The 25,197-nt window shown below is 48.0% G+C and overlaps 1 protein-coding gene across 3 annotated transcripts in view; it reads right to left on the reverse strand.

Moving 5' to 3' along the window:
* The window catches only part of Actn1 (actinin alpha 1), a 96,507-nt gene that overhangs the window by 34,066 nt on the left and 37,244 nt on the right, over nt 1–25,197 (reverse strand). For all 3 annotated transcript variants that reach the window (XM_028752152.1, XM_028752149.1, XM_028752161.1), the window contains exons 2-3: nt 10,718–10,832; nt 5,817–5,936 (exon numbers count right to left, since the gene is read on the reverse strand). In XM_028752152.1, the coding sequence (XP_028607985.1) occupies nt 5,817–5,936; nt 10,718–10,832 (235 nt within the window). The remainder of the gene's footprint in view (nt 1–5,816; nt 5,937–10,717; nt 10,833–25,197) is intronic.

Consider the following 25,197-nt stretch of genomic DNA (forward strand, 5'->3'; position numbering starts at 1 on the left):
TCTTTCTTTCTTTCTTTCTTTCTTTCTTTCTTTCTTTCTTTCTTTCTTTCTCTCTTTCCATATTTTTTTTTCTTGGTTTCTAGGCTTGATTTCAAGAATAAAAATATAAATCAAGGCTAGAGAGATGGCTCAGGAGTTGAGAGCAGTGGCTGCTCTTCTAGAGGACCCAGGTTTGATTCACAACAACCACACGTGGCAGCTCACAACCATCTGTAATTCCAGTTCCAGGGGAATCCATCGCCCTCTTCTGGCCTCTGCAGGTAAGCATATGACACACAGACATTCATATAGGCAAACACATATGAAATAATAAGTACATCTTAAAACAAATGAAAACGATACTTTAGCCTAAGCCATAGAACTGTTTCGGTCTTTTTTTTTTTTTTTTTTTTTTTTTTGGTTTTTCGAGACAGGGTTTCTCTGTGTAGCCCTGGCTGTCCTGGAACTCACTCGGTAGACCAGGCTGGCCTCGAACTCAGAAATCCGCCTGCCTCTGCCTCCCAAGTGCTGGGATTAAAGGCGTGCACCACAAACTGTTTTGGTCTTGTTTGCTGAAAGATGAGGTTAAGCTGAGGCTCCTTAATCCAAACCAGTTTGCAGAACCGGACAGTAAACTGACCCATGGCAAGTTGCTCTCAGTGAAGAGCAAAGTATTCAAGGGACATCTTACTTATTCCCCTCCACGATACTACTGCATTGGGGCTGCATAGTGTGCTGGGCAAAGGACCACCAGTGTTTGCTTGAGACACAAGGCATGTTGTAACGTGCTAACAGAGCAACAGATAGCAATAAGCCACAGGCCCATGTTATAGTCCCAGAGAACTGTGTGGCAGGCAACTGTTCTCCTAAGTACAGACAGCCAGAGCTCTGCAGGAAATACTACAGGGGAGGCATTAGTTCAGAGTGTAAAGCTGGGGTGGGGGTGGTCATGTACCCAGGCTGACTGTTGCTCTTCCACCTCCCAAAGGCTGGGATTACAGGTGTGTGTTACCAAACCCTATCTCATAATGACCTTTATAAAAGAACGTGCTTTTATCTACAACAGCTGTTCTGAATCCATAGGTCTTGACCCCTTTGGGGGTCAGACGATTCTTTCGCAGGGGTCATATACCAGATATCCTGCATATCAGATATTTACCATTCATCACAGTAGCAAAAGCACAGCTATGAAGTGTCAATGAAGATAATTTTACGGTTGGGGGGGGTCACCACAACCTGAGGAATATTGTATTGGAGGGTCGCAGCATCAAGAAGGTTGAGAACCATTGATGTACAGCCTCCAGTACTTTAACAGCTGTATCACTAAAAAGGTTTAAATTGATATGCACAGAGTCTAAGCTCTCATCGCTAAACAGGCGAGAGACACGAATAAAAATATAGAACATGAAATCAGGTGTCATCTCCCCCAGACATTATATTAGCTAACTTTAAACACAAATTTAAATGCACACATTATTACGCCGCAGCTAGAAGTATAATCTGGCTTTAAAAAGAAAAAAAAAATCTCGCTACAAAAGCTGGCAAAAGGGGACCAAGCATCTCAAAGCTGTTCAACCCTGGCAGTGAAATTCTATCTCTGTCCCTGGCCAAAGACCTGCAGTACAGAGTAAGATTTCTGTATAAATAACCTGTTGTTCAGTTATTTATCACAGAAACTATGTTCAAAGTACAAAGAGTGACTTAAATCCCCTGAGCCCCACTACCCTTCTCTTCTGCTCAAACCCATGGCTTTCCACTCCACCCAGAGTCCCATGGGCAGCACAAGGCCAGTGGCCGGAAAGGCCCTTCTGGACTGGTAGAGTCTCATGGGCCCCTCCTTCTGTCCTCTCTGGCATCTTCAGTGCTCCCTCTTCCAGAATATCCACATGGTTTGCCCTTCCCTTCCCCTTCCCTCAGGCCATCTCACTGTAACCTCCTGATTTACCCTTCACCATTCTCTACCTGACATCTGTGGGAATTTCCTGTTGTCTTCTGGATAGACAAGGGTCAGGATTTTTCCTGTCTTGCATCACTACTCAGACCCCAGGACAGACCTAGCACTGAGCAAGGCCACCATGAATGAATGAATGAATGAATGAGTGAGTGAATGAATGAACAAGGCATAAATCATGATAGGCAGAGGCACGCAGGCCTGTCATTGGCCCCAGTGCTCAGCCACTTCCAAGGCAGGCCCGGGTGACAGAGCTCAGCTGTGCTCAGATATTAACAGAACCATTCCACACTGCATTCCTGCGGTTTTAATGACTGGGCGGGGTGGGGGGAGGGAATCCTTACAGTGAAATTTTATGGGTAGCATTCTGACTCTAAGGGGAAATATTTTTAAGCTTATGAAAGTGATAACATTGAAGTTCGGCCTTTCTAGAATGGACGTTCTCTTCCGGCCTGCTTGGCCCCATGAGGGCAAGCACAGTGCCCTCCCACAGGGACCTTTCAAGTCCTAGGGAGGCAGGTAGTTTCTTTTTGGGGGGGTCCTAGTAATTCCTCCCCTCCTTCCCAGAACTTAGTGGATTTTAAGTCCTTGTGAAGAGGCAGAAAACTAGCTCCAGAGAAGAGGAAAGACAGTGGAGTGTGTTCAGAATCCTTCCCTGCCTCAGTCCTGTTGGCCTCATAACACCCTCAAAGCTCACACACAGACCAGCGATACCCCACTCACAGGCAGTCTGATGGCAGGGGCTGCTCAGAAGAATGGGGTGCTGCCATTCCAGGTCCATGGTGAGCTAAACTCACATCCTATTAGCTCAGACTCTGCTTCTCCTCTCAACTCCAGGGATACAATCACTTGCCCACATTCAAAGAGCAGAATGACACCACGTGGTGTGGTGTGATAGGTGTGGAACCCCAGGGCCACAGGCTTCCAGAGCAGTGCTCAGGCACTATGCCCCATCCTGACAGATCTGAAGGGTAGCAATGGCCCCAAGCCCCTGGCACCCAAACATCAAAGCTTCCTCTCAAAATCTCAAAATTTAAAAGTTCTGTTTGGGTGCCCTCTCCCCTGGTTAAATCCTAAGCGCTCACCCAGCCAAGCCTCTACTTCATGAAATCTAGATGTCCCAGACACAGTGTGGGAGAAGAAATCTCAGGGCTTTGATTCTAACTCCCTGCTTATGACTTGAACTTGTTCCATCTAGACATCTCAGGGACAAGGCGGGACCATTCCATAAGGTCTGGCAAAGTCTCCAGGACTGGTCTACACACAGGATCTCTCTGCCAGGTCTGGTTAGTCAGTGCTAGTGCTGGAGTGGAGAGATGTCCTGCCAGGGCCCGCTCCCCACATGTGGTCCTTAGCGATCCCCAAGGTCTTCCCACTTCCAAGAGTTCTCCCTTCTAAGGGATCTGTCCCACGGCCTTCAATTCATAAGCCTCAGCACTGAAGTGCTGTCCCTTAGAAATCAAAACCCCAGAGTGTGTTCAACTGGCTTCCTAAGGCCATCCCAGGCTTGGAATGAACCCAAAAGTCTCAGTCTGCCTCCTACAACTATAAAAAGACAGCAAATACCTCACTTTACAACAAGGTTAAATGAAGGGACCAGAAGGTACCAGATTAGCACGGCAATGGGGCACAGGGACCCAAGAGGCCTGGCAGAGACTCAGCTGTGCCGGGGATGAGGGGGGCTATGGTGCATCAGGGGGCACAATGGAGCCTATCAGAACATGAAGAGGGCAAGAACCCAGCCCTGGAGCCTGAACCCCAGGGCTGGGCCTGACTCTGCTATAAAGGTGTAGTATAGTTCAGAATGACCTGACATTCTACCTCTCTGCCAACTGTTCTGAGCCTCAGCACCCTCCACCCTGAAACAGTCTGTCAAACTCACTTCAGCAACCTGTCCCGATGAGGTCATCCCTGGATGCCTCCTGTTGGGTCAGGCTCAGGCTAGCACAAGACATGCTCATCCATCTTCCACCTCTCTCCCTCCTCTTCGGTGGTCCTTCGCCAATTCTTCCTTTCTAAAGTTCTTGCCTTTTCTGCTTCTTTTTAAAACCTGCCATAATGGCCTTGCATTTCCACTTGCAACAGTTGATCGGATCTATGTGAACCTGTCCTTTGAAGGAAAAGTTCTCTCAATTCACTGCAGTCCTCACCTATCCCTACTGTTTCTCCAAGCCCATTTTACACACTCTCTCCTTCCCTACCCTAGTGGGGACCTGAACTGGTGCCAGATCAATGAGTGGCATTTTTCTTGGCTTCCTCTGCCTGAAAAAATTGTCCAAGGCTTCAGTTTCTCCTAGTAGAACACAATGTTCTTTTATTCTTATTAAGAGGCAAAGAATGTTTTTCCAGCCACAAAGTTGAGTACCTGCCACACACACACACACACACACACACACACACACACACACACACACACTTTGAACTACACCCATTATCATCAGCTCGGAGCTGTGGCCACAGGGTAAAAGGAACATAGCCTCTGCCCTTGGAGATGTCAAGGCTGCAAGGGTGCCAAGATCCAGAGGTATGGCTGCCACCTTAAGCACCAACCCAGACAGGTAAGGCAAGGGGTCAGCCAACTGTCCCAATAAAGCGCCTGACAGGAAATTGTTTTGGCTTCATGGGCCATGTGGTCTCTGTAGCAACTGCTGAGCTTTGCTGCTGACACCCAAAGCTGCACCAGATGACAGAAGCCAACAAGCAGATGTGACTGTGCATCAAGACCTCTGTCAACGAGACTCAACCCCACACACTGCAGTTTGCTGCCCTTGTTAAAACTGATGAATGCACATTAAAACCCTTCCATGTCTAAAAGCAAGAGGACTTTTCTCTTCACCCATGAGTGACCTGCTGTCACAGATTTAGAGGGAGCAATAACCCCCAGGTACTCTTCTCTGATGTCATTCTTGGACTGGACTGGGGTTCTGGGTTGGCCACTCACAGAAGATGAGATCCAGGCAAGCGGCATCTGTAAGCATGTTTTCCTACAGTGGGGATGAGCATTAGAGACACTTCACCCTGGGGTGTTGTCAGCTAAAGCATTTCAACATGGCTTTCCTCATGACCAGGTAAGTTAAGATGGTGTCAGTCAACCCCTGACATCCCCCAGCAGGAGCCCAGTGAACGCATGTTGTGTCCATAGGTCACATCATCAGAGGGGCTGGTTAGAATATTTTAGCTGCTCCTTCAGAGCCAGCACAACGTACATCAGGAGCCCTGTACACTCCTTTAACTTTGAAGAGCCTGTCAACAGTGGCTTCAACAGGTTTTTGTTTAAAAAAAAAAAAAACAAAAACAAAACAAAACAAAAAAAAAAAAAAAAAAAACAAAGACAATTCAGAAGTGATGGGAAAAGAGCCAGGGAACCATGGTGCTGGGAGAAGCTACAAGAATGATACTTTGGCCCTCCCCGAAAGGTGGTGGTGGTAGGCACATACACCTTTAACCCCAGCACCCAGGAGGAGCAGAAGCAGGTAGATCTCTGTGAGTTTAAGTTCAGCTTAGTCTACAGAGTGAGTTCCAGGACTGCCAGGGCTACCTAGTGAGTCCCTGTCTCAAAAATAAAATAAAATAAAATAAAATAAAGCTACTTTGGGAACAGCAGAGTCTCCTCCAGGGCCCTGTCAGCCACCAGGAATCCATCTGTACTGTCCTACCCACAGAGCAACCCACAGGACACAGGGGTGGGGGAGTGTAACAGGTGAGGTGCCCAGCACTCCATGTGCAACTGCACATTGTAAGGACTTTAGCGAGAGAATGGGAAAGAGGTGAGTTCTGGTGTGGCTGAGCAATGGAGGCGGTGGGTACCTGTTTCCAGATGCAAGTGAACCCAGGAATCAGGGGAGAAAGGACTAAGAAAGCAGCGATCACAGAATATTAGCCTCACCTTCAGCTCCGATGGACACCAGCTTGACCCCTTTGCTGGCTATGAAATCCAGGGCCTTGTTGACGTTGGAGATCTTGTGCACGCGCATCCTGCCTCTCTCTGGCTTGGCCAAGCGTTCACCTGACAAAGATGAAGAAAAAATGAAAGTGAGGTGCAAGTGCCAGGAGCCAGGGTGACCCACACTCCCCCTCATCCGAAGCACTTCTTAAGTGGGCATATGCATGATGCTCCTGTCAGATGTTTGGAGTTGTCATCCAGGCAGGCAATCAGAAGCTGAGTCTACCTGGATTCTTTATCTTCCATTTCCCAGAGACAAGTCTGTGTGTGTCTGCTCAAAATGTATATCTTTAAGATGTGTGTGTGTGTGTGCACACGCGCGCACACGCGCGCAGGCTTGAGAAAGCCAGAAGAGGTCACCGGATCCCATGTAACTGGAGTTACAGGAAATTGTGAGCCCCACCCACTGTGGATATTTGGTACCAAGCCCAGATCCTCTGATAGAGTAGCCAGACTCTTAACCACTGAGCAGTCTCTCTAGCCCCAGCATTTATTATTATGTTACTACCAGATACCAGAAACTGGCCAGGTGCTCAGAATATGAGAGTAAACAAGTTTCCTGCCTTTTATATAATTTTAGTCCATTAGGAAAGAAGGTGCTAAATTAAAAGTAGACAAATAAACATCTACAATGAACAAATATCAGGAAAGATCTGTGTTCTTCTAAGGGGGAGAGGGGAGAGGAGGAAGAAGAGGAGGAAGAGGAGCAGGAGGAGGAGGAAGAGAAAGAAGAGGAAGAGGGAAAAGAAGAAGGAATAGAGGGGAGAAGAGAAAAGAGAAAAGAAAAGAATTACAGTCTGGTTAGGAAAGGCCATGGCTTACAGTCAGGCTACCACTGCAGGGAGTTGGGTCGGGGCAAAAGGAACAGCTCTTCTAAAGGGCCAGAGCACTTTGTTCAGAGTATGAGGACAAGCCGCTTTTCAGTGGTTCACCTTGTGTTGAAATGGAGCTGCTTCTAGTATTCCTGACCCTACTCACTAGAAAACTGTTACACTGCCTTCACGCGGACACTCTCAGCGCCGATCCAGGGCCATCCTCTCACACCCTCCCCTTCTCCATAGGAGGACCTCCGCTCCTCAAGCTTCAAGATCGGGAGACTAAAAGAGTCTGAGGGACGGTGTGTGTGTAGGGTGGGGTTGGTTTGCTGAATGCGCCATTAAAAAAAAAAAAGCACTTTACTCCCAGAACAGACACTGTCCAGGGACCTATCAAAAGGACCATCATGCCTCCTTGCTACAAGGAGCTGACATCTCCAAAAGGATACATGAAACAGGTGCATGGAAGCAAGACGGAAGTAGGCGTAGATGTGGACTAGCAAGCATGCTATAAGGAAGGCTTAATGAGCGAGTCAGAAGACCAGAATGCAACAGAAACAAAGCCAGGCAGATGGGGCAAGGATACATGAATGGACTAGAGCCATTCACGTTACAATCTGGCAAAGAATTGGTCTATTCTGAGGGTGACCTGAAACTCTTGTGGGAAGCTGTGTTCTATTTATTTATTTATTTATTTATTTATTTATTTATTTTTTAATGTATATGGGTATACCATTATACCATTAATCTCTTCAGATACACCAGAAGAGGGCATCAGACCCCATTGCAGATGGTTGTGAACCACCATGTGGTTTCTGTGAATTGAACTCAGGACCTCTGGAAGAACAGTCAGTGCTCTTAACCACTGAGCCATCTCACCAGCCCAGGAAGCTGTGTTTAAGGGGAATGGGCTAATGGAATCTCAAGACAGCATCCATCACATTCAGACTGTGGCATAGTTATTGGTAGGTGCTCTTAGCAAGGTTTACAGTGAGAATCAAGGGTGAAGAGCAGCATAGATCAATCTGAAAAACCTGAAGCCTCACCTTAAAAAGAGCAAGCCAAAAGCCGTGGACAGGCAGATGAGACTGCTGCAGATCAGTGACATTAAAAAGAAGCCCCGGACAGTATTAATGAGATCCAGGAGTTTCTTTCTTAATGGCCTTCCCTAGCTAGTCCTCTCTCCATTGTGTGGGACCCTGCTACTTGTGATTGATAGAAAACTCTTGAACACTATTGACTTAGCAGACTACTAGTTCCCGTCAAAGCTTAGAACGTCATCAGATAGCATCTTGGGCCTATAGAGAAGCCTGCCCCATCTTGTTGTAACTGTCTGTCTGATGCAGCCACCAACTTATTTTAAAATTGCCTTGATTTATGATTTTCTTTGTTCCATGTAACTACAAAAAACTTCATGATCCATGTTGCAATATAGAATTTGGGGTAACCTAAATCTGTGTTTCTGGGCCACGGACACTCAAAAAACAGTTCCAGAATAAACTATCCCTTATTCTCTTAAAAATCCAAAACAAACCAAAACAAAAAGCCAAGCACTTTACACTGGGTTAGGAGGAAAATGTCTTAATAATAAGGATGTCTTTGACATCATCTAAAGAACTGGGTAAACCCCACTCATCACAGGCTCCATAATATAAAACTGTAAACTCATTTGAAAGTCTTTCTTTCCCCCCAGGAAAGGCCAATGAGGAAGAGGGATGAACAAAGTCTTCAGGTATATGCATATATAATGAAACCTATTACTTTATATGGTGACTAAAAATTAATAACACAAAAGTAAGACATAAGAAAAAAAAAGATGTTTTTCTTTGAGAAGAGCTCCCAGGAAGCATTTTCCTATGTTCAGTATCCAGGCACTCAGAGGCCACTGCAATGTGAGGCAGAGGGATGTGCAGAAAACCTGGCTTCGTCCCTATGATGCTGGTTTTGTAGGTGTGCAGAATTCAAGAGTTACAGGGCTATGGCGGCATCTATCCAGACTCCAAAGGGAGGCTGGGAAATCACAGCACAGTTGAATTACCTACAAAGAGCTCTGTTGGAGTGAAGCCTACGCTGTAATGGAAACCCCACGGATGCTGAAGATGCCGAGAATACGGAATGTCTGCTAATGAAAGCCTCGGGCAGTGGGAAAAACCACGAGGAAGGAAGGGCTACCCAAGCCCACAGAAGCTCACATCATCCCACCATGCCTCTGCAGGATTGGACATGGTTGTGCAGGCTGCAATCTTGACTCTTCTGAATTCTGGTCTTGGGGTACTAATCTCCCTTCCTATGCCCCAGCTCTCTCATTAGTGCCACAGAATGTTAATGGTATTTATTGCAGGGGTTCACAACTAAGAGATTGCCTCGAAAGCCGGGCGGTGGTGGCGCACGCCTTTAATCCCAGCACTTGGGAGGCAGAGGCAGGCGGATTTCTGAGTTCGAGGCCAGCCTGGTCTACAGAATGAGTTCCAGGACAGCCAGGGCTATACAGAGAAACCCTGTCTCGAAAAACAAAAAAAAAACAAAAAAAAAACAAAAAAAAAAAAAAAAAAAAAAAAAGAGATTGCCTCGAGTCTCAGCAGGGACTCTGAACTTAGATTTCTGAACAATGTTGGAATTATTAAGTCCATGAGGACTCATGGAGATAAACTGAATGTAGTCTTTTGGGGTCCAGGGGTGGAATGGTATGATTTAAAGTGACATGTTCAGGTGTCATGCTGACAAGAGGCAGACTGTGATGCTGAGTCCTAAGTCCTAAGACTAGTCAAGTACAGGCCTGGGTGTTCTCAGAGATAATTACATCATTAGGGATCCGACCCAATCAACAGGTTAACGCCTTGACGGATTCATAATATGATGGCATCATTAAAAGGTGGTAAAAGCAGAAAGCAGGGCTTTTGGAGGAAGAATATCACCGGGAAAACGTTCTGGCCTCTTCATGCACCCTTTTCTTGGCCTCTTGCTATCACGATGCCCACCGATCTGTTCTACCACATCCTTCCTGCCACAACAGGCTGACACGTGTGAAGCCATGAGCCAAAATAAATAATCCCTCCCCTTAAAAAAAAAAATAGCCAAAATGGTTATGTTTTCCATTGTGTATATTTTGCCCTGCTCAGGTTTCACTTTAAAGGAAATATGAAAAGCTGTTTTTAAAGAAATGAGGCTATCAGAAGTCATGCAAACACAGGGAACGGGACAGCGTGTCATCTGGGGAGACGGGAGAGCCTCCCAGTGTGGCGGAGGACCTGAGGTCCGCTACCTTTTTGGGAAGAGTTAGTAGGAAACAAAGCAGGTGCCAGCTCTCAAATGTTCCTAAGGAAGCCCTGGGGAGGCACAGAAGCCTTCCCAGCGAGGGAACAACTTGACCATATTTGGGCTGTCAGAGGATCTTAGGCCTGGGGCAGCTGCACAAAGCAGGACTGAAGGAAGGAGGAGACAGGGAGGAGACAGAACCTGAGGCCTTCATGGTTTCCTCTAGGCGGGAGTCACCAGAGGCCCATAGAGAACAAAAGGCTTAAAGGGGATCTGAAAGAAGGAAACAGATGGCAAAGAATGCAAATGTCAAGTTGGAAAGAAAGGTAGCTGGAGTCTGTGGTCCCAGGTTTCATTTAAGATAAGATGATGAAGTCTACAACAAAAACAGAGGGCCAGCTAGTGCTTTGAGCACCCAGGAGGATAAGCACAATGGTATGGTTTGGATTTGGTTTGGCCCCTAGTTGTTCAGGTCCTGGAAGCTTGGCTGGTCCCAGCCTGGTGATTCTCCTAGTGGTGTAAGACAGGACTAATAAGGTCACTGGGGTAATCTCTCCAGGGACTGAAGAGTAAGTGGTGTGACTTTATTAATTGTGATGTTACTTAATTCAAAGTAATGATCTAAATTCTTCTTTGTATTTTTTTTTATTATATGAGTATTTTGCTTGCATGTATGCAAATGCACCGTGTGTGTGCCTGGTGCCCAGGGAGGCCAATGTGAACATGGACAGAAGCCAGAGGGTACCACCCCGTCCTGGGCCAGGGCTGGGTCACCTGAGATGACCTCCAGGAGCAGCATGAGCTTCAGGCCATCTCGGAAGTCCTCTTCGATATTCTCGATCTGTGTCCCTGCTTTGCGCAGGTGGGAGTTGCACCAGGCCGTGAATGTCTAATACAAAGGGAAGAAAAGCAAATGGTTAGTCTCGTCATGAGCCACACAGTCTCTGAGGTACTCACCACAGGCCTCAGTGGCTTCCAGGGCCCCTACCCCATACCTTCTTAACAGTTGATCTGTGAAAGGTCTTCAACAGGCTTGGGCCATTCTCACCATACAGACCACATGAAGGGACCAGGGAGGATGGCCACTCACTCAGCAGAATCCATAGATACTCTTAGAGTGGCTGTTCCATACAGTCACACTAACACTATCCTCTGCCCTTAGTATATATGTCTGCTCCAGTATCCTGCCAGGCCAGGTATTTACTCAAAATCTGCATCCAGGACAGCTCCAGGGCAGCTACCCACAGGTGCTCCGGTCTACCCTGGCAACCCTGGCAGATGTCAACGGCGCCTGTACTTTCCCAGCTGCAGATATTCTCACAGATTCTCAACAGCAGTGAAGCAGCCAGCTCTCCAGGACTTTGCCAGCCTTCCAATTTTTTTTAGGGCCCCCGTAGACAACATTGTTGACCCCAGTCATTAGGAAATGGTCTAAAGAATACAACCTCACTCCTGCCCCACCGTTACCCCCTCCTAGCTCCTCATTTTTAGCTAGATAAGAAGGGAGGAGTGTTAGCTTACAGGAACTTCCGTTAGGCTCCTCCCAGGGATCTAGCAATGGCTTACCATCATTACCTGCCACTGCCAGGCATGGGCGAGGTATAAAAGGACTGCTCACCACCCAGCTCTACTTTTTTCTGTTCCCAGTCAGTGTCTCTCTCTCTCTCTCTCTCTCTCTCCCCTTTCTGTCTCTCTCTGTCCCCCATTCTCCACCCTCATGGCTCTGCTTCTGTCTGCCTCCACTCCTTCTCTCCCTCCCCTTTCCCCCAAATAAACCTCCTTTATATTAGATGTGCTGTGTGGCGTGATTTCTCAGGAGGGCATCTTGCCATGGGCCCTCCAGGTGCCCCACCACCACCACCGAGTTACATTTCAGAATATTACAAGGACTGTGTAAATCTTTAGAGTAAGTACAATGACTCTGTTGCTACACCATCTCTCCCAACTGCCACCTGTCCATACTTCGCTTTGGCCCGGAGCCACCACACTGCACATTGACTGGGGCCAGGGATGGGAATGTCTTATTCTATGATCAACATCTCCTATCTCCCAACACCTTGTTCTAGAACCTCTTCCAGGCCCGTCCTCCAGCCTTTAGTCCCTTCAGCCCTCATCCAAAGGCTTCCCAAGGCTTCCAGGGAAACCGGCCAGTGTCCGCAACTGGAAGACACACTGGGGTTGCCCGGCTGAGGGCTGTGAGTTCTCGCTGTTGATTAACCCGGTCTTAAAGACGGGGGAGGAGCTGAGGGAGGAAGAGGTTGTTGCAAGAAGACACTGGCACTGCAAGGTACTGTAGAAAGCAGCTAGCCCCATTTCCTAGGGAAGCTGCAGGGGCCAAAACACCACCTGTGTTTGTTCAGGTCTCCAGGACAAAGCTCTGAGGCTAATAAGCCTTTCAAGAAAGAGTCAATAAAAGCCTAGTGCCCAGAGCCCCAAGGCTTAGTGCTCTGAACCCCTCCAAGTAGTAAAGTACTCTCTTCAAGCACTAAGTATCCATAAAGCCCAGGCATGGGGGACGTGGAGTAATACAATGTTAAGAACACACTCTTCTGTAAACCAGATCAGAATCCACTGTTCTCTGAACTCCAGTTCCCTTGGCAGTAAAATGAGAATTGCAAGGCACTTTGAAGTCCACAGGATTTAAAAAACCAATTTACAAAGTGCCTGCCTCATAGTGAGGGTGTCATTAACAGTAAGAAAGAAAAAGACACCCACCCACTCGGAAAGAAAGGAAGAAAGAAAGAAAGAAAGAAAAAGAAAGGAAGAAAGAAAGAAAGAAAGAAAGGAAGGAAGGAAGGAAGGAAGGAAGGAAGGAAGGAAGGAAGGAAGGAAGGAAGGAAAAAACATGACAGGGCCAGGGAGGGCTGGGTCCACTCCGGGCACTCCCCCCCCATAACCCCTCCCTGCCTCCAGCCACCAAGCTATCCAAGGCCCCACCTTTCCAGGTGCTGCTGAGGAACCTTGGGGACTGGTGCTAATGTGTGCTTAGCAGATATAGCAGAGGAGCAGTAAAGTCTTGACAGCAATCCTGTGCATCATAGCAGAGAAGCCCACACAGACCACCACGCACAGCACAACTCTGTTCTCTCCAGGTTGCAAGGTCCTCACAGAAAGACCATCTCCTTAGCAGTGCCCCCAAGATTCAGCAAGGAGAAAGTTAGCAGCCAAAGGGACACCCACTGCAGAAACTCCTGGCCCTATACAACACCCAACAGCGTGGGCAGTGCCACACTCAGAGGCCTAATGGTCCAACCTCATTTAAATAAAGAGGCAAGGGCCCACATGCCTGCCTGCATCCCAGGGCCTTCCTTTATCTAAGGTTCCCTCACCCCAAAGTCTTCACTCTCCTCCAGGAGCCTGTTCATCTCACAGTCTAATAAGGAGACAGGGAGAGAGAGAGAAGATGGTCAGCCTCTCCACAGGATCCACTGTGCTCTAGAGAAATGCACTCAGAGGGGTGTGCCACACACAGGGTCTCAGGAGTCATGCTTAGACAAGGACCACACTGATACCTACTCCCAGAGCTGTGACAGCGCCTTTTTGCTGTACCCCTCTACACCTATACCTCTCCCCCCATGCGCACAAATACATACATGCATGTACACGTGTTCATAGACAGCCAGCTGCCAGCCTCTGCAGATCTTGGACAGGGAGAAAACTGGGAGAAACCTGGGTCCCCTCCCCCACCCCACCCCTGACCTTGGTACCTAATGATGACGGAGTGAAGGGAGGAATGCATCCACATAGCAGGGTATCTGAGGGATACAAAGAATAGAAGAAGTACATGGGCTGGCCAGTGAGAGAGACACATCTTGTCCTAGCTCCTAGGGCCTGGGTATCAGTTTCCTGGCTTCTACCATGTTCTCGTTTTTTTGCTCTTAACAACTACCATGGTAACATGTCTCCTTTAATATACCTTAAGAATGCCCCTGGTTTTTGAGAACGTGCTCTTCCTGTCTCCTGGCTCAAAGGTGTCTATAATAACCTCACAGCCTTCTCCATAAACCTCAGTTTTCAGAACTATACAATGGGGACAACAGTTAACTACCAGGCATGCCTGAGGTAAGGCTTAAATGAACTAATACTAACCAAGTAGTATTTGTTTATATTAATAATGACTCTAAAGTATTGATGTGTCTGAAATACAGTGGGCCCTGAAGTGGCCCCTGCTGCTTGACTATGATGGTCTCCATTGTTGTTTTTACTAAGATTTCCAAATAGTCACACTCAGCAGAGACTGGGGTTACAAACTCATGGCAGGAGCCAGGGGCTGTTTTCAATATCAGTGTCAGCCATAGCCTTGACCTCAGTGGAAGGATGGAAGCAAACACAGGAAGGCCACAAGCTAATGTGGCCTCACTGCACAGAGCAGGAATTGCAGGACCACACAGGTGAGGTGGCCACAGGGATGCCCACTAAGACCTCACATCTATTACTGGGTGAGTGGCCTGTCACATGTCCAACTCAGGTATCCAACAGCCACATGGGAGTAACAACGCAGACACTGTGGACTGTTAACAGAAGGTCTGATGAGAGTCCTCCTAAAACCCAGGGAGGAGGGCATGGCGGCACACACCTTTAACCCCAGCACTTCAAGAGGCAGGTGGATCTCTGTGAGTTCAAGGCCAGCCTGATCTACATACCAGGACAGCTAGGGCTACATAGTGAAACCCTATCTCAAAACAAAAACATGAAGGGGGTACGTGAGCTAGGGGGTGGGGACAGGGCTATTCTGTAGCTTCTAAGACCCACCATTGCCCTGCTGGAGGGAGAAAGCTACCATCTTTACAGTGCACACTGTAAGCATGGTCCATCAATGGCATTCGGCTTGCACCAATGTCCTCATTTTATAACAGAGGGCACAGGATCAGAGAGGGTTAAGTGTCCTTCCTCAGGCCACTGACACCAACTCTAACTCCCTCACAACTTCTGCTTCCCAGAATGATGCTGGCTTTGTGGCTCAGGTGTGGGCAGGGTGCTGGGAGGGGTGTAGAACAAGGCTGGAACTTTAAGTGGTCACACAAGTGACCCAAAATTCATGAGATTCCACTAAAAACCAGTAGCTGGAAAATGAAAGTCACACGGGTTCTGGAAACCCCCCACCAGCGTCAGCAGTGCTAGCAAGAGAGAGACGGCCTCTCGGGGTAGCACGGCGGGGAGAGGTAAGGAAGGGGGATAGTGGGTGATTGTCAAGAGATGGGAGACCACCCAGAAAGACATCCGGCAGGGGGAACAGGACTCAGGAACTGGGTCTCTGACCAGCAGGAGACAAGACATGTCTGAGGAGGTCATCTCAGCTTCCATAGTCAAAGAAGCATGCCTGACTCAGCCCCAGGCAGAACAGGCAGCTGGTGAGAGATACAGATTCTCTGCAGCTGTACCCAAATTACCCTGTGCAGGTGACTTCACTGCTGCAACTCTCCATGACCATATCTGGAAGATCCCTGTGACACAGACCCTAGGCAGGCAGCTGCTTTCATGAGGATAAAGGACAGAGAGCTTCAGGAAAGATCAGAGCTCAGTGGATTGAGGGACCCAGAGCTGGACATGTCGTATGTCAGAGGAGGACACCGTGTGAGTGTGCTGAAGGGGTTCACACCGTCCCCCGTGCCCCACCCCCAGCTGAGTAAGGGAGTCTTTTTATGATGGTAATTCTACAAAAGTCCAGGCAGCCCCCAAAAGTGTTAGTAAGACCAGAGTGACAGTTAAACCACACCAAGGGTCACATGCTTCAGTATGTAAGCAGGATATCCTGACCCTGACACTTCAGGACCTAAGGTCAGAATATTCTGCAGAGGAGTATCGTGGTCTTAGACCTCAGATGTTTAGCACCACCCATCATGGACCCTACCCACTAGATGTTAATAACAGTCTATCAGAAACTGAGACAACCCCAAAACACACCCTGTGGAGAATCTGGTCTAACAGAGGCAAACATGCATGCCACAGTTTACATGACAGAAATTGTGCTGACGACTAAGCATACATGTGCTTACTATGGGATGGACCCTCTTCTCAGTGTTTTGCCACATTTAACTCACTGGATCTTCACAGTGATGCTTCAACAAGAAATGGGACAGAAACCTGGACTTCTATGTGGAAGTGCTTAATCTTTAAATACTGCTACAACTGGAAATATGATGCATGCCACAAGGACCTGGTCTGCCTCCAAAAAGGGTCAGCATCCAAGTCTAAATTAAGTTTCACTGGGTATCTCTGCTCCCAGAGTAGGAAAGAACCTTTCTAAGTCTGTTAACACGTTATAGACAAACACAATATGTGGTGCATTTGATAAGCACAAACCGATACCTGTGTCTATCACTCCTAAAGAACACTGGCGACATCAGCCATTTGAGAATCTGGTAGCAAGAGCCGGGGACATTTCTGTCAAAAGTAGAGGAGGGGCATCGTGTAAGGAAGAGAGAAGACTCCTCAGCTGGAACTGATCCACAGCTCATGTGTTTCACAAAGGACATTAGACGGCTATACACATTCTGCCATGCCCTGTGAATTAAAACAAAAGGTAAGCTCATTGTGACCATGAGCTGGTCAACCTGACATTGGGTAGGATCATCTGTCAACTGAGGATCTTCCTCCATCCGGTTATCCTGTAGGCAAATCTACGGGGGGCCTTTTCTAAACTATTGATTGATAGGGTGGGAAGGCAGCTCACTGTGGCATTGCCACCCCTGGGCAGGCAGTCCTTAGAAATATTTTTAAAAAGTAGCCTCAGCAAGCCAGTGAGCAGCCATCTTCTGTGGTTCCTGCTTCTGCTCCTGCTTGAGTACCTGCCCTGCTTTCCCTCACTGATGAACGAACTATGATCTGGACATGGAAAACAAAATAAATTCTTTCCTCCCCAAGTTCCTCATGGTCCTGGTGCTTATCACAACAATAGAAAGCAATTATATTTACAAAACAAGTTCCTGCTAGTTCCTGTTGTTAGGGACTGTACAAGGCAATGCCCCCATACAACTGTGTGCAGGCTGATTGGTTACAACTCTATAGGAAACAGCCTGTCAACGTGAACCAGAAGAGGCCTGAACTATACACCCCAATGCGGAGACTCTATCCTGGGTATAAACTGCCAAATAAAGAAGACGCTTTAAGCATAAAAACTTGTTCCCTAGCCTAACTGAAGTGAAAAAAACCAGAAAGACCCCAAATTGTATTAATAAGGCATATAGTTAAATAAATCACCATGTAGATAAATCACCATGTAGATAAATCACTTAGTAGATGATTAATATGATAGGTTCTGAAACAACGTGAATACAGGAAAATGCCCATGTGTAATTAACAAAGAAGTCTGAAACAAGACTGTATGCACTACTGCTTGTAAACACAGGTTTAGAGCTGTGTGCAATCACACAGACATGACAAACGACTAAGACCAAATATGTCCAAAGGCAAACACACTTGTGCTCCAGGAACTGAAGTTCCCAGGATCCTTAGCTGCTCTCCTGGGCCAACCGCCTATAAATACAGTTGGCTGGTTGCATTCTCTGCCTTCTCCCACGGCAAGCCTCTTCTTTTGGACATTTATTCCTCCCCTCCCCACCCCCACCCCCACAATCCAGGCTGTCCAAGTGACCTGACCAGAGAGGCTCCCGGTACACCAGTACAGAGTAAACAATACCCTGAAGTCAAATGAGACCGGCTAGGTACCTGCTGGCCACACCTCTCCTGGACACAGCTTTGTCCCTTGGAACCAAGTACCCGCCCTGGCTCACGTCAGGGAAGTTATTGTTCAAAGGACTGGAGACAGTCAGGAAGCCTGGGCCTGCCCTGGTTCGGCTAGGCACGTGACCTGGGATAAGTTAACCTCTCTCAGCTCTGAAATCCCATCATCTGGTGCTTCAACGACACAGCTAAATAGAACACTTGGTAACTCTTCTGTTCCCCTGGAGTTTCTTCCCAATAAATTCCACAGGGACGGATGGTTTAACCTCAAGGGACTCAAAACATGACCGGTGTTTCGGTTTCAAGACTGCAACTCCTGACCCTCCTGGCCCAGCAGATAACTGTAACTAGCGTACTGGACAGGCTAAAGCTTGGTGTCAAGGGAACGCTGGTGGGCTTGCCTGCAATCCCGGCACTCACGAGGCTGGGGAAGGAAAAGCATCACTTTGAGGTTAGCTTAGATTATATAGTAAGACCCTCTCTCAAAAAAAAAAAAAAAAGAAAAACAAAACCCAAACCAACCAAACCAAAGCTTGAAGCTGAACTCTGCCTGAATGCAGGAGAACATGGGAACCCTGGCTGGCTCTAGAGTGGAGGAAGAGAGGTTTGGAACAGAGGAGGGAGAGCTGTTTGCTTTCTGAAGAATATCCTTTTGTTTTCTTTTGACTGTTACACCACATGCTGTCATCTATTTAAAAACCCATCCAAATGTAAAGAGACTCTGGCAGAAGTGTGTAAATTTCAGCATTATCATAAGGCTTCTGGGATGAGACAGGATAGACTCCCTGTCTCTCTGGGATCGTTTGGTAGAAGAGAGTATCTATACTATTGCTGTGTTATTGATGGTTTCCATAATAAAGAGCGGAAACTCTCTCACATTTAAACAAATGAAGGCTGGATGTAGTAACTTATGCTTATAACCCCAGGACTAGAGAGCTAGAGGCTGGAGGATCAGTTCAAGGTCCTCCTCAACTTACACAGTAAGTTGGAGATGGCCTGGACTATATGTGATCCTGCCTCATAAACATACGCACACATACATACACAGGAGACTGTGACAGCCATGCAGTGGGTGCATGTTTTTAATCCCAGCACATGGGAGGCAGAGGCAGGCAGATCTCTGAGTTCAAGGCCAGCATGACCAAGGGTGCCAGGCTATCCAGGGTTACACAGAGAAACCCCGATTCAAAACAAAACAACAAGCCAGAGTCTGAGAGAGACAGGGGGCTCTGAAAACATTCCCTGGTAAAACCCTCTAAGAAAAGGCATAACTAGGCACAGGGACAGAGGGCAATTCAGCATCTGGAACATATTTCCCCCACAGCTAAGTCTATAATGGTTAATTGTGGGGAGACTCAAAGGATAGCCCCTTAGCCGCATGGTCCCAGAACCCCCAAAGAAGAAACTAAGCCTCTTGAGGTTGGCCTGGGACTTCCTATACAAACTGGCTCCCCTCCTGAGATCTTCCTTCCCTGGAGCAGAGCCAGCAGGTCTAGGCAAAACAAACAAACAAACAAACAAACGACCAAAGAATGCTCACTAGACCCTACGGTCTTTCAATCCCACCACCAAGCACCGGCTAGTTGAGATGCCATGGGTACCGGACAGAGCCAGACCCCAGCTGTGATCAGAGTTCCTGGTGTGCTTGGGTTTAAGTTCCCTGCTCCACCTGCCAGCTGACATGGGGAAGGCCACTCCCCAGGGTTATCCTAGAGTCCCTCAGAGTCCACACACATGTGGTCAGTTTGGCCAGGGCATGTCTTCTAGGTAGTTTATCTAAGCAGAGACCTATCCAGAAGAGATCTCAGGTGCCTGGTGTGCTGGTAATGTCAACAGGAGTGTCTGCTTAGCTTATTAAGGGAGGTCTGCCAGCCTTTCAAAGCAAGCTTCATTAGCTGGGTCACAAGCAGATAAAAGGCAGTGTTCCACAGAACATGTCCACCTAGATCTGTTTACTTTCCACCCACCTGGGAGCTGCTGGGAAGGAGCCCTCAACCACTGGTTGCTCTCTTCTGCCCTCTAAGTCACCCCACCCCACCCCCCATCCCTGTATGAATACTGTCAAAGAAACTCAAAGAGTACAGTCAGCCAAACAGGTTAAACTATGGGACTCAACCTAACCTCTCACTAGCCTTGACTCCATGGACAAGGTCCACAGCCTGAAATCCCACAGGTAAAATGGGGCTAACTAGACCTATAGTTAGTGTTCTGTCCACAGCAGACAGACAGATGCTTAAAAATGCCAACCCAGCTGGTCCAAGTGACTTTACTTAATCCACCTGGGCCTCAATTGCCTCACCAGGAAAAGAGAATAAACAATGTCATTACTTTGAGGGCTTTCAAGACTAGGACAATGCATGCTAACCAGCTAGCAAAAATGCCCTGGTTACAGCAGGAGCTCAATAAATGTCCCTTGTCACTTCCTCACCCCTTTCTATTTAATCAGAGTTAATCATTGACAGAGAACCAAGTATTGGCAATCAAGAGGCCCTGTTTTCTCCCATTGATGAGGAGACACACATCAGCTTTCTAGCAGAAGGGGAGCTGTGTTTTCTAGTTTGTGTCTGTCTAGAACCAATTTCAGTAGACATGGTGCCAGAGACCAGGAGGGTCACCCAGGTCAAAGGGGCTGCTGGGTCCCTGCTTAGAAAGGGCTCACCATGAGGACTTGGCATGGTCTTCCTTGCCTTGTGCTGATTGAACCTGCACACCTGGGAGAGCTCACGACACTGAGACATATAATCCCAGTGAAGACGCACCATCTGTCCTCTTAGCTCCTAGCTACTGAGAGTCAACTGCACATACCAATCTGCCAGTGTCATATCCCCATCACTGCCCTGCTCCTAAAGACAGAAGACTCCACAGCAAATGCCCAGTAACTACAAGCTTTGTCAATCACCAGCCTTATAGTTCCAGACTTGCCAGGTCTCTCTGAGTCTTGGTTCCAGCACGAGTAAAACAAGAGCAAGAATAACCTCATTCCATAGCTCTGCTGTGAGCTATCACAGAGCTAGTCCAGAGCTCACTCCATGGTGTGCGAAAGAGTGTGTGTGTTTATTCCACCCTCTTCCACACAGATACAAAGTACATTAGTAAAGCCAGGCAAAGGACCTAGCTAGCACTTAGAAGCCTGAGGCAGGAGGATTAAGAGATGGAGGCCAACCTCTGGATTACAGAGCAAGACCCTGTCTCCAAAATAAATAAATATGGCTGGTTATGGGGGCATACACTTCATAGGAAGAGGCAGGCAGAGTTCTGAGAGTTTGAGGCCAGCCTGGTCTACTTAGTATGTTCCAGGCTAGCCAGAGATAGATACATAGTGAGACCCTAGCTCCAAAACTAATTAAACAGTGGTTGCTTAGAGCTGGTGGTAATAGCCAAGGAAAATGAAATATTATTTTTACATGTTCTCAAATTGGTTGCATTCACTTATAAAATAGTGAAAAAGCATTGTTAGAAAATTATACCCCCACAAATAGTTATATTTTTCTTAAAATGTAACAAGTAACATAATTCTAGAATCCCGCTAAATCTTTTACACTAATATTGGTCTTCCTTTTGGCTCGGTCTACTTGGTCAAGTGGAAGAATCCAGTCTGAAGAGCAGGCCCTGGATCCTTCACTGCTAATGACAGAAGGGGCTGTGCTCACTCCACTGCTATCCTGAAGCCTTCAAGCAAGTTGGGATGAGGAATCGAAGGCTGAAGGAGCAAGTCTTCTCTAAGCAGAGTGGCATCCCACTCCAGGAGGCCAGTCGGGGATGGCTGTGTCCCTGACTCACATCGAGAGGGATCCTGGCCCTCACTGATCTGACAGCACACAGACCTCAGCTAGGACCCATAGGACTAGCCTGCGCATTCCTTCCCCATAGAAGGAAAAGCCACCTAAAAGTGAGCTCACTTGGTTTTGTCTGGCACAGATCCTAAGACCTACGGGTCACCCAGTTCCACAGAGAACTCCCACAGATGACAAGCCCGCTAATCTTCAATCCAGGGTTCTGTGGTCTGGCAGGCTCCAGCCCCTAACACACCTCTTCCCTCGTGTTGAAGATGAAGTTTGCACCTGTGCATGAGAGGCTCAAATCTACCCCTTCGGTGATGATGGAAAAGCACTTGATTTCTGACGAGGGGCCAGAAAACAAGATCAGGTTAGCAGCAATCTCTCCCTGGGTCATCTCCGTGGAATGCACTGTGCTGGACTGGATTCCAAGGCCCTCTATGGAATCTGCTCTCCAGGGGTCAAACCACAAATTATAATTTGTTTGGTTTTGTTTTGAGACAGAGCCTCTCTCATATAACCCAGGCTGGCCAAACGCTCACTATGTTAAGAGGCTGACCTTGAACTCCTGATTCTCTTACAGACAATGAACAGATCAGTTTATGTAATGCATTTTTTACCAACTTACCACATCCTCAACACAAATTCCAAATTCCAAGGCCAAAGTACTGCTTAGACAAAGAAACTGTCCAGGTCTCCCCTCTGTCACTCTGGCCCTTCTACTCTGAGTTGTACCACAGTACAACTGGCTCATCTGGATCGATCTTCTGACCCAGTGTCCAGAAACTCCACCCTCTGTGGGATCCTGTCCTGCCAACAGCTTTAGGGGACTTGGGGGTGGGGGTGGGGCTCCTGGAGGTCTCGGGCGCCACAGAGATGCATCTCTGTCTGTAACAGACACCAAGCACCCTGAAAAGCAGCCTGGGCCAAAATCTGGGCTCACACAGACTAACCCTATGTTGGAAAGGGAGAAGGAAGGATGGGAAAACAGAGGGACAGAGAAAGCATCTCAGAGGAAAGGGCCTCCGATTTGAACTCACAGCAGAACCACTAGTTAGAATAAGTATGGATGTGTCCCACCGCCAGAGCTCCTGCTCCCAGTGCTCTGGAAGGCGGAGACATCCTATTTCTCCAGATGCCACTGCTCTGTGGACCCCACTAAGGAGCACAGGTTTGATGGTTAAGGCACAGGTGACCTGATGTACTCTTGGCCTGCCACTTTACTGACCACGGGATCTAAATTGATTTCTGACTTTCTTTCTAGTTTCCAGAATACCTTTCTTGCTGAGTGGCGGAGGGCGTTCAAGGAGCTCGTCCTTGCAAAAAGCCACAGGCAGTCAAAGTAGTCTAAAACACAAGAAGGGAAAGGGTACAGGTGAGAAGACAAACAGATGAGACTGTGGGAACCGTCTTGGGGATGGAACCACTGTGTATACTAACTAAATGGTTCTGCGAACCCTGGAGAGCTCCTGGAGGACACTGGGTAACAAGGGGAGTCTACAGCACTTCTAGAGTGTGGTCTGCATCCCATGAGGGATTCAATGTGCACCCACCCTATAAACCAGCAACCCCGATCCAGAACATTCTCCCATGACTGGATACTGGATTGCATTGTTGGCAGGTAAAGAATGGAGGGGTCTCAGAGACTCTGTTATGGGGAGACTTTAGGAGAAATGTGACAGTCAAACAGTCAGTCATCATGCATGGACCCTCGATGACAGTGGGCCATGATCAAAGAACCTAATTACCTCAACTCCCTTAACCTGAGGTCCAGTCATATTCTTTTCCTTGAGCACACAGAGTACAGATCAGCACCTTGAAAAGTAGCTCAGAGCTGGGTGGTGGCAGCGGTTGTGGTAGCAGTATATATACCTTTGATCTGAGTGAGTACTCAGAAAGCAGAGAAGGGCGGATCTCTGAGTTCGAAGACAGTCTGGTCTGCATATAGATGGAGCTCCAGGACAGCTTGGGCTACACATCTTGAAAAACAAACAAACAAAAGTAGTCCAGACAGGCTTTGGGATATAGCTCAATGTTAGACATTGACAAGTATGTACAAGTTCCCAGTTCCCAGGACTACATACATGCATGTGCATGCACACACAAAAAGCAGCATAGAAACTCTAAACCCTTTCAGTAAGGAGAAACAGCCATGGTCTAGTTGACGGCGCCTGTTACCATCACTGCACTCCCAGCCTGTCCGGGAGAACCATCAGTAGCCAGGGGTATCAGGAGCCCGGCCTAACGGGTTTTGCCACCCTGGCAGTTGGCCAGCCCGGTCCTCAGCAGGCAGCTAAGGCACAGATACATTTCTGTGGAGCTGTGGAACTGAAGATCTGGCAGACCCTTTCTGACTGTGCTGGGATGCCCAGAGACCTCTGTCCGGAGCAGAGCCAGGGGCTTCATCTGTGGGTCAGCACGGTCACTACCCTCCTCTGAGATCAAGGAATCCACCATTCACTCCCCTAGGAGGGCTCCTGGGTGGCAGAGGCAGTCCCAGTCCAGCTATCACTCCAGCCTCCTCTAAACCTTGAGAGGAAGAAAACAGTGCTACAGTCTCACATAAAAGATGTACACTGAGGGCTAAGAGAACAGTTTCAAGCCCCAAGAGGAACAGAAGCAATCAATCAGGCTCTGAAGCTAACCAATGACTTTGGCTATTAGAACCACCCGGGGAATGGCTCACTCAGACGTACATCCAACTCATAAGGCGTGCGTCATCCCAGCTGATCTGCTCCACAATCCGCCATTAGAGGAGGAGATGGGGTGAGAGGCAGCGGCAACCTCAACAGCACCGGCTGAACTGAGACCTTTACTGAGGTGCGTGGGACTGCTCAGCCTCTTCCAGGAAAGCCATCCAGCCATAAAGACGCAGTGTGACCACCCAGCTCTGCCTGCCACCCCACAGGAAATCTAGATCCGGATATACAGCCATGTAAAGATCTTTTTAGTTGTCCCCAGTCTGGGGCTGAAGAGAGCAGCTAAAGGGCAGCCCAGGACACAGACCGAAGAATCACCTCCAATGCTCAGATCCAGCCAGAAGAGGGGCGCTGGCCCTGTGGCTCCCTGGGGATGCAGAATGGGTCAGGTCGGCCAGAGTTCTCTTCTAAGGCTCCGTTTTGGGAAGGTAGAAAGTGGGTTTGAATTCTTGTCTCTTGGCTTCCGAACACAAAGCCCATTGAGAAAGACAATGAATAATTAAAGAGGCAGCCAAGCGGGTGGTATGGATGCCAGGGTGTGAGCAACACCCTGTTTGGGCTTGGGCTGCCCACCCCCCACTATCCCCTACTCCCTGTCAGCAGCATCTCTGGAAGCAAGCCAACTCAGATCCTCCTGATTCTCTCCCCACCTCCCGCAGGGAGTCAGAGCTGACTCATTCATTCATTCATTCATTTTCTAGGTGAGTATTGATACTGTAAGCAAATAAAACCAGTTCCTAGGTCACAGAACCTAGAGTCTCACAGGGGACAGAAGCAAATGGCAAAGTGCATATATAGGAAATGTCACAGAAGCATGAGCTCATGGCTGGGTTCTGACCTGACCCCTGTTCTAAAGAGCGCTACTTAGGTGAAAAGTTTGCAAAAGAGACTCTCCTAATAATAGTTGGGGGGGGGGATAATAAAAGCTATTCACATTACATCGCCAGCGCCAGCGAGAACTGAGCTGCATGCATATGCAAGGTAAAGGGGAGTTGCCATGCAAGCAGAAGAAACAAAACAACCAGGGCTCTAGGTAGGGCAGAAGCCAGCACACACACACACACACACACACACACACACACACACACACACACAC

The sequence above is a fragment of the Grammomys surdaster genome, unplaced genomic scaffold (genome assembly GCF_004785775.1).
Source record: "Grammomys surdaster isolate TR1022 unplaced genomic scaffold, NIH_TR_1.0 127, whole genome shotgun sequence".
NCBI lineage: Eukaryota > Metazoa > Chordata > Mammalia > Rodentia > Muridae > Grammomys > Grammomys surdaster.